The 10,174-nt window shown below is 43.9% G+C and overlaps 1 protein-coding gene across 1 annotated transcript in view; it reads left to right on the top strand.

Moving 5' to 3' along the window:
• The first annotated feature begins 760 nt into the window (after positions 1 to 760).
• Anxa13 (annexin A13) overlaps positions 761 to 10,174 on the top strand; it is a 49,832-nt gene continuing 40,418 nt past the window's right edge. Inside the window, exon 1 of the mRNA XM_048457345.3 lies at positions 761 to 906. Within this exon, the coding sequence (XP_048313302.1) occupies positions 892 to 906 (15 nt within the window). The 5' untranslated portion in view covers positions 761 to 891. The remainder of the gene's footprint in view (positions 907 to 10,174) is intronic.

The following is a 10,174-nucleotide window of genomic DNA, read 5'->3' as shown; positions in this document are numbered from 1 at the left end:
AGATCACACTGGCTCTGAACTCATAGAGATCTGCTTGCCTCTACCTCCCACGTGCTGGGATTAAAGGTGTATGCTTTCAAACTCAGCAATACTTTTGAGATATATCTAAATCTACATATATCTAAACATAAATATATATATATATATTTCTATAGATAGATATAGATATAGAATCCACAAATTCAAGAATAACTTGGGACTGTTGAGATGGATCTACAGGTAAAGGTGTCAAGGCTGATCACCTGAGTTTGATTCCTCCTCCTCGCCCCCCTAGATATACGTATCAGGGGAGAATCAACTTGCAAGTTGTCCTCTGATCTGCATATGCACTTTATGGCATGCACATGTTCATACACACACACACACACACACTACATACAACATACATACATATGCACATATGTGCATACATACAGATACACCGAATTTAATTACGAAAAAAACCTCATGCCAGGAGTGGGAGTACATGATTGTAAGACCAGCACTCTGGAGTTGAAGCAAGATTACTTCCAGTTCAAGACTAGTGCAGACTATATAGCAAGAACCTATCTCCAACAAGAAGGGGAAAGAAAGAATAATTCTTTCAACTATGAGAAGTGAGGCGAGCTTAACCTTTCAGCTGTGATTATGTAATTCAACTTAAAAGGTCTACGTTTCATTTCTCTGGGCGTATTTTCTCTTGGATGGCCTGCCCGTACAGCCTGGGTAGCTAAAGCCCATTCAGAACTATGGCCACTCCCTGTCCATCCCCAACAGTGTATTCAAATCCAATGCCAAAGTTACTTATTAAACACAAGAGATATTATGCCCTGAGAAACCCATTATAAACTTTATCTGCGGGAGGCCTGGTCTCTTCCTGAAACCCAGGACAGCCATCACAGAGAAGAGGAGATGGGGAACCGTCACGTAAGTATTCCCTGGCATTGGGGATCAGTTTTCTGTTTGGTTAGCCTGTGAAAGAATTCATCTGTGAACTCATGATTGATATCCTCATGCTTCATCGCTTTGGTGCCCCTTCTTACTGGCTTAAACAAGAGTGTACGATGCTTTTTAAATGTATTAGGAATTTGTGTCTCTCCTGCTGAGTAAAAGTCTTGTAAGAGGGGCTTTTAAAAGGTGTCTGAAATAATGTTATAAAGAGTTCAGAGGGCAAATGGCTTGCATGGATCTCTAGGATGCATAAGTAAAGCTTTTAGTTTGGGGCAAAATTGCACAAAAACTCCTAAACTATTCCTATTCAGAGTTTGTGTAATAGACAGATTCCTGTTGAAAATATCACTACAGCAGGGTAAAGATAATCCCGTGTGGCCATATAATTTAGACTACAAGGTGAAAATCTTCTCGTGTTATTTCAAGCAGCTTCAAAACACCCCATATTTGCAATTATTCATGGCACAGACTGTTCCATTTTCCTTCTGAAATGTCTAGGCTTATGAATAGCATGTGTGAAATGATCAAAAAACTGACCAAAATGCTTACTGTTTGGGATCTTTGGGGGCATAAGGCGAATAAGAATTGAATTGGATTTTAAAGCCGAGATAGGAATATCTTAAGCTAGTCCAGTAAGAATTTGAATAAGGTTGTGTGCAGTTACCATAGTTCCTCACATCAATATTTCATATATGCATTATATTTGATAAAGATACTTATAGAGTATGCCACTAGGGTAAAGTGTCACAGGTAAAAATAAACTCCCAATTTTTCCTGCAAACTAGTTTTGCATATAAGGCTTTGCCTTCATTGGTATGAAAGGGACACTCCGTGGTCACAAACCCACAGTGCTGTTTTCAGAGGGTCATTAATTTTTAAATCATATATAAATAACCTTTTCTGTCTAGCAAGATTATGAGTAATCTATTCATTATCTCTCCCAGAAGTCAAAAACTACGCCTATTATAAATTCTTCAAACGCACACAAGGGGTTTCAGGAGCCCACTGCCCCAATACCTGCACTTTGGAGGACAATTTTGTCCCTTGAAAAATTACCCTTCATCAGGGCAGCTGCTTTCTGAGACTGGAGCAGAATTTTTATACATTTCATTTTTGAATTCCAGGGCCCCTTCTTACTCCTCTGAGAAGGCAATTAACAGTTGTCCAAAGAGGACATCTCCACTTCGATAGCTTTGCACCCACTCAAGTACAGTCCATAGGCTCTTAATTTTCCTTTCAAATCATAAGATTTCGCAGGGATGCAATATCACCCAGCTACAGTCTTTTGCTTCAGGTTGAAAACCTCGTTATAAGGCATGACTTGCAAATAGGGATCTCTCTCTCTCTCTCTCTCTCTCTCTCTCTCTCTCTCTCTCTCACACACACACACACACACACACACACACAGAGAGAGAGAGAGAGAGAGAGAGACAGAGAGAGACAGAGAGAGACAGAGAGACAGAGACAAAGACAGAGACAAGCAGAGAGACAGAGAGAGAGACTAGTAACAATATTTGCAGCTAAAGGGAAAATGGAGCTTTCTAGGGACTTCGCTGCTCCCAGCAGCATCCCATTAACAAACCCCCAGGATGCTTTGCTCCAAGTTAAGTTACAATGTAGCAAGGAAATTTAACAAGCACAGGAGTGAGTACATCCTAAAAGATTGGAAAAAAATACTAGTTTCTGTAAGCCTAAAATACGACCAGGTGTTGCCCTGCTTACTCCAATCAACCTATCAAGAAAGTTTTAGTCGCGGGTACTTCCTGCAATGCCACTGGGCCCTTCTCTTAACTCTAATATTTGATCTCCACATCAGCGCAGACACACACTCTCTCTGGTCTTTGCTCTTTCACTCCCATGATTGTGAAATAAAATTTGACCTATTTAAAATTTAAAATACATACATAAAGGAGGCACTGGATTCGTCTTCCAGTACTTGCTCATCCTTACGATCCAGGGTACTGTGTACTAAGTTTTAGGCCATCCAATACCTAGGAAAGCCATACATTCCTAAGAACACTTCCACAGACCAATATCTACATAGAACTATTTGTATAACATTATTGTACAATCAAGAGAATAATGTCCAGGAGATACATCTTCCAAGTACTGACATCTGAAATCTTAGCCAGGCCAGAAACTGACGAATACTTACACTTTTGCTTTGTGCTTTTCTTTTGCATCCCCATTAGTGATTTTATTGCTTTTAATTAATTAATTAATTAATAGTTTTTCGAGATAGGGTTTCTCTGTAGCTTTGGAGCCTTTCCTGGAACTAGCTTCTGTAGACCAGGCTGACCTCAAACTCACAGAGATCCACCTGCCGCTGCCTCCCAAATGCTGGGATTAAAGATGTGCACCACCTCCACCCGGCTTAGTTTTATTTATTATTCTTGAATATGTGCATGTGTGAGTATGCATGCCATGAAGCATGTATAGAGGTCTGAGGACAACTCTGTGGAGTCAGTTCTCTCCTTCCTCTTCGACCCGGTTTTCTTTTTTCTTTAGTTACTTTTTTATCCTTCCTTCCTCTCTTCCTTCTTTCCTCTCTTTCTTCCTTCCTCCTCTTTCTTTTCTTTCTTCCTTTCTTTCTTCCTTCTCTCTCTCTCTCTCTCTCTCTCTCTCTCTCTCTCTCTCTGTCTTTTTCTTTCAGCAGTAAAGACATAATTCTTTCTGCTTAACCTGTTTGGAATAGCAGTAACCAAGACACAAGGTTAGTATCCTTATACCATAGTCAAACAGCGTAAGCTGTTTTTGTGCTGCTGAAAATCAAACACAGAAGGATATGATGTATTGAAAATTGTACTTAGGTTTAGCTAGATGGCTTATCGCTTCTGCTATGTTGTGTGGGTTGTCTCCAAAAGAACTGGCATCTAGAGGAAAGTAGAAAATTGAACTGACCACTGAAATGTGACAAAGTAATAGAGAGAGCACAGAAAGCAAGATTTAGGAGGGGCACTAAAAAATGTGAAAGTGCTCACAAGCCAAACGAAGGAGTGGTTTCTGGGAAATTATTTGCAGCGTTGATAAAGAGAGTCTAGGAAGACCCACAGCTTTGCTATTCAGCACTGGGCCCTTGGCCTAGGAGAAACATCGGCAGTACCAGGACATTTATGGTAAACGCGAAACTGGGACTACAGAGACAGCTCGGTTGATAAACTGCTTGCTCAACCAGCATGAGGAACTGAGTACAAAGTTCCAGCACCCCAGTAAAAAGTCAGGCATGGCATGGCAGCACATACCTATAATCCCAGGGCTGCAAAGAGACAAGGGGATCCCTAGAGATTTCTGGCCAGCTAGTTTAGATGAATCTGGGCATTCAGTGAGAGACCCTGCCTCAAAAATATGGTGCCAGGGTAGGCAATGGTATCATACCGCTTTAATCCCAACAGTCGGGAGACAGAGGCAGGTAGATCTCTGAGTTCAAGGCCAATCTAGTGTACACAATGAATTCTAGGCCAGTCAAGAGCACATAATGAGACTTTGTCTCAATAAAAGAAATAAAAGTAGAGAAATGATTAAGAAAGACACAAAGTATCAACCTCTGACCTCCACAGAGGCACAAAATACAGGAATGTACACACACACACAAAACACAGAATCTTAGTACCACCCAGAGCTACTGAACTTCAACCTGTAACTTATGCTCCTTCGGGGAGTTTTATAGGAAAGGCTTACAGTCTTGGGTTCAAGTTCCCAAGATTGGATGGACGTTGGACTCTAAAATCTACTGGTGTCCAGGTCCCACCCTGGAGATTTGAAATCAATTGCTGTAGCTGTCGTCCTAGACATCAGGATCCGCAAGTGCTCCCTCAAGTGACTCAAGTCCCATGTGTCCGCCTAACCTTCGCGAGAGCTCGACACACTGTCATTAAAAACAGGAGTCTCCGGGAGTGTCTTTGAAAGAGAACCGACTTGTAAACGGTAGCTCTGTCCAGCACCCTGCTGCATTTCCCATGAACACGCCAAGGGAAAGACTTGCTTGGGCTAATATTTAGCCAACATAAACATTATCTAATGGGGAGAATGGTTGGCGACCAGCGGCAGATGAACACAAAGGAAGCTCAGGTGAAAGTGGACTAAACGATACCTTACTCGGGAGGTGCCCAACAGGCAGGGAATTCTGGGAAAAGAAGGCAAGCTCTTGAGGCAAGTGAAAATGCTATAGAGAATCTCAGGGAAGAAGGGACAGTTTACCAGAGCAAACCACTTCCCCATAACCATCTTCCAATGGGATCCAAGACCTGAAATAGAGGCAGCCTGCCAAACTGCCTCCTCCATTCTCTGCCTGTACAGGGTTGGTCATGGGCCTGGGCCCAGCAAGGGGCAGATTGTGTCTGCCCTCTGAGCCTCAGAACAATGCGTTGCTCCAGCCTGGACCTGGGTTCAGACAGAGGTGCTGAGCCCATGTCAGGTTGTTAAATGTTTTTGTTCTGTTGCTGTTTCCCAGTCCCTTTTGATGACATTTACAAAGGAAAGCAAACTGCTTGGAAGGTCTGGAAGCGAGGGAAAGGGTGTGAAGACAAGACTAATGGTGGAGTGTATTGGAGGCTTGGGTTACCTTGGGTGGGAGCCCCAGAAAACCTCTCTCTTTAAAGGGCCCCAGATTATTCCCAGCCCCACTCTCTCCTCCAGCTATAGGGATGGCAGAGGCAGAAGAGAATTCTCAGCCCAGTTCTCACAGGAAGGGAAAACTTGTCATGGGCTTTTCAGAGAAGGTTCTACCTTATGCTCGTACATTGTCTTTACCATGTGCTAGGATATATATTCAACAGGACAAAAAATTGTAAAATACTTGAATGAGCTTGTACCATAACGTTAATATTATTGAGAATGTCTGCTTCCCAAACAAAAATATATCCCTAAAGCTAGATACCAGGTTCTATTCCCTTATTTGACCACTTCCTCCTCCTGAGGCTGACTACCAAGGTTCGGCTATTGAAGTATTAAAGTCCAGCAATCAAAATCCCCCTTTGGCTTATCAAATCAACATGTCCAATAAAAATTAAATACCTCATCCTAACACAGGGTTTCCCCTTTCCCTTTATAAACTGCCGTTTTCTTGTGGTCCACATCTGTCTCCTCTCTATCCAGAGGCAGTCCGTTGTCCCTCTGGAGCAAAAATCTCTGCCCCTCTCCCTTGTTCCTTTCCCCTTCACCCTCATCCTATATCTCCTGTCTTTGTCTCTTATTCCCTACCCTTTGTCCCTCTGGGGAAAAATAATCTCACTTGTGCTGAGAACTTTGTCTTGGGGTGTCGCGTGCCAACTTCATGTACACAGGTCGCCACAGGTTCTGCCATATTCAAGCCTGTGCTTGCCACCCAGATAGATGGCCTGGTAGAGGCCTTCACCCTTAACTGCCATAGCCCTGGTCAAAGCATAAACCTCTCCCAGGCCCAAGGTGAAGCTAGTCTCAGCTTTCTCTATGGACGATTCTCACCACGAAGCCTCTAGAGATGCCAGATAATGACCCTGAACATGTGCATAGCTTCAACCTTCCTCCCTGCTTTAGGCAATAGGGAACCCCAGTCAAGCTCATTTCATGAGGTGACAAGTGTGGGCTGCCTTCAGAGAGGCCATGCTAAGATGTGGGAGAGAAAGACTGGGAGAGGCACACTCATCACAAGGGCAGCACAGGGCAGCAATGGTCCTGGAGACAGTGAAAGGCTTCTACCCCTTCCAGCAACCAAAACAATGGCACTTGCTTTGAGAGAGTAGGGCAGGTGAGAGGGTCAAATCACTGTGTGGTTTGCTGACTGTGTACGAAGCAAAAGAGACTCCAGCAACTTCGGTGCCTGGCTTGCGTACCCAGATAGATGGCCTTCCGTCTCACAGATGGAAGGCAGCGTGGAGGTTTGCAAAATCAGAGTAAGTTTGATGCTGGTGTCTGTTGAGTTGAAGACATCTTCCATACACCCAGCAGGCACCTGCATCAATGCCTCGGAAAACAGGGAGCTTGGGGTAACTGGGAAAGAGTGAGCTCGCAGCACGTTTCGTTTCTCTTTGTCTTTGAGCAATTAGTAGGTTTTCCATTGTAAGCAGAACTAAAAATAGCTTCAATAACAACATACTTATTGGTCTCTCTGTTGTATGACTTTTCCTGGGGAGACACAAATCAGTATCTACTCACCCTAGGTACGGCACCAAGGACAAATCAAATCAACGGTTTTACCCAACTTTAGCTTGAACCAATGGATTTAATTGGGGTTATTTACAGGGACACGGGAGAGTGGATTTTACCTATAGGAGTATGAATTTGTGGCGACAGCACTAAAAACAAGTTTCACTCTTTGGCAATTGTTAACTATTAATATGTCATGGAGACGGGGATGAATGTAGTCTGGGGCCTAGGGCACGATCTTTTGAGCTGACTGCTTTATGAGCCCTCTCCCATGTCTTCAAGGACAATATAGTGGGGCTGATCTTATGCGGGTCTCGGAAAGGTGACCACAGCATCTCTGATTCCAAGATAGAAAACAGCAATGCCATGCCCAGAGGACCCAGTTCCATCACACAGCCTTAGCAGGCAGCCTGGAAAGAGGCACTCAGCATTTCAGTAACATCAGTAAGGACCAAGCTATGGCTGCCTCTCCGTCCTGCCACCTCTATGAATGTATGCCTCCTTCTCACGACACAAAAGAATGGTCATGCATCACAGCAAAGAGGAAGAGGAGAGAGGAAGACATGTCTTTCTCTTTGGGGACCATCTTCCTATATGAGGAAAATCTTTTTGAAAAGTTCCAAGCATCCCATGTCCCGGGGCTGATTGGTCAACAGATTTAGCACTAGGCTGGCACAGGGAGACTGAAGGGTCATGAGTCCTTTGTCCCTGGGATAGAGTAAACCATCCATTTACAAAGAGAGAGACAGGGGAAGAGTTGAGCCAGGAGTTTGCTCCGTTGGAAATGGTGTATCGGCCGAAATGAACTGGTATGAGGGAGATCTGGTTACACAGCTCCAACCTAGGAAAACAGGGTCTGCTCCCAGAGTCCATGACTATTGGCCCCAACACAAGCAAGCATGTGCGTGAAGAGAGAAAGACAGAGAGAGAGAGAGAGAAAGACAGAGAGAGAGAGAAAGAGAGAGAGAGAGTCTACAGGCTCTCAAGTCCCTTATATAAAACTGCTTAACATTCACATGTAACCTATGCAATCCTCTTTTATACTAAATTCTGTCTAGATTAGTGCCTAGCACTGGTTTAGATATGAAGTATAAAGAGTTGCTCACTCTACTGTTAATGACAATAAAAACACCTGTACGTGTTCTGGACAGTTGTAATTATTTTCCAGATAGTTTTTTTTTTAACTGTGGTTGGTTGACTCTGCAGAAGCAAAGTCAATAGACACAGAGACTGTACATCATCGTCCTTCAGCATCTGTATATATAAAATGTCACAGAGGGGATGGAGAGATAGCTCAGTGGCCAGGAGTGCTTGCTGGATCATCATGAAGACCAGAGTTTGAACCCCAGCACTCAGATAATAAGCTAGGTGTCCTGTACATGGTTATAATCCCAGCTCCTAAGCAGGGCAGAAACATGAGGCTTCTAGGGCTTGTTGTATTTTAATTCAGCCAAGAAAATATAAGTCCCAGGTTCCAGGAGGGACTCCACTTCAAAAGAACAGTCAGAGGGTGATAGAGGACACCTGGCACTCTTTTCTGCGCTCTGTGTTACCTTCAAAAACACATATAGCCTCCAAACATTCACACACACACACACACACACACACACACACACACACACACACACACACATAAACAAGCCATCTTTTTTGATTTTGTAACTTCGGGTCTGCAGGACCAACCCCTTTGCATGCTCCAGCACTCATAGATGGGGCAACTCTTAGCTCTGGTTCTGGGTCTGGGTGGTTGCTGGGTGGTTGCTGGGATTGACTGGTTGGTCAATCCCGCAGTTCTCCTTCATTCCCAACACCAGGGTGAGCTCTCCAGTACTGCCCCAGAGAGTTCACCAATGTCAGAGAATACTGGCCGGCGTGGGTCATGTCCTGGATGATGGAAGGTCTCCATGGCCAAGACTGAGTTTGGGAGTGGAAGCGTTGCCTTACCACTGTCGATTTCTTCAAAGTGTGGTTTTTACTAATATCACGTCTCATGTCCCCACCACTCACACTAACTTTCAGATGCCTAAGAGATAATAAAGAACAGACAGGCAGTAAAGGAACTCCCTCTCCTCTCCTCGTGTTGGGGGATTTAAGTAGTTATAGCAGGGTGTAAGGGGGAAGAGAAAAACACAAAAAGGAATTTTAAAGAAAAGAATTACTAGGCCTGGAGCCAATGCACATTCAAAGTCTCTTACTGGGGGAAAGAATAACATTCATTGTTTTGATAGAGACTGAGATAGGAATTTGCTAAAGTGAACTCAGCTGTTACACCTTGCTTCTTGTTCAGCAAATCAGAACTTGTCCACACCGTTGTTTAGAGCTCTCTCTGTCCAGCATATGTAAAATACCACCACAGCCTCCCTCGGCCCCCAATATTTCCTCTCTTCAATCCCAACTGCCAACTTCTCTTTGACTCGAGGCTTCTAGAACACACCAGTTATTTTTTTATCTTATAAGAAACAAATCCCAAGTTTTCGCTCTGGGTGAATTGGCTAAAGACAGAGTTTGGCAACATAAGAAGGAAGCAGATCATTCCTTTCTAATGAAAAGCATGTTTCATTTGCCATAACCCCTGGAGACATGATGCCTGTCACCATTGAGAAACATCCTTCGTCCCCCAGCGACCACCCTGCCCTCCAAGCTCCCTTTCCTTGGTGCAGTACAGTGGTAGGTAATTAGATATCTGGAAATTTAACACCCTTCCAAGGGCTCCAACTCCCAAAACTCCAAAATCTGTGGGCAACCTTTAAGTAGACGGTCACTTTTCCCACAACACAAATCTCATTTCTAGATGGTTAATGCTGTTCCCCTTCTAGTAGACATGCTAAGTTCTTGGGACCAACACTTTACCAAAAGACCTGAAAATAGGCCGCTGAGAGCTGTCATATAGATAAGACATCCTGCCACACAGACCGTGGTGCCCTCAAAACCAGGATGCAGAGAACAGAGGAGGTAACAGCAGGCTTCTTGCTGAGGTCTATACTCAGCTCCAATTTTTCTCCCTAGTTACCCTATCCCATTACTCGTCTTTCAGATTTATCCTCAGAAAGACACAGCCTGCTTGTAACCTTTCCTTAGATGGAAGCCCAGTTATTTGCTCCTACTGCCTGGAGATCTTGCC

The sequence above is a fragment of the Myodes glareolus genome, chromosome 19, assembly GCF_982192425.1.
Source record: "Myodes glareolus chromosome 19, mMyoGla1.1, whole genome shotgun sequence".
Classification (NCBI taxonomy): Eukaryota; Metazoa; Chordata; class Mammalia; order Rodentia; family Cricetidae; genus Myodes; species Myodes glareolus.
The sequence above is the reverse complement of the archived record's forward strand: the minus strand, read 5'-3'. Positions and strand labels throughout refer to the sequence as shown.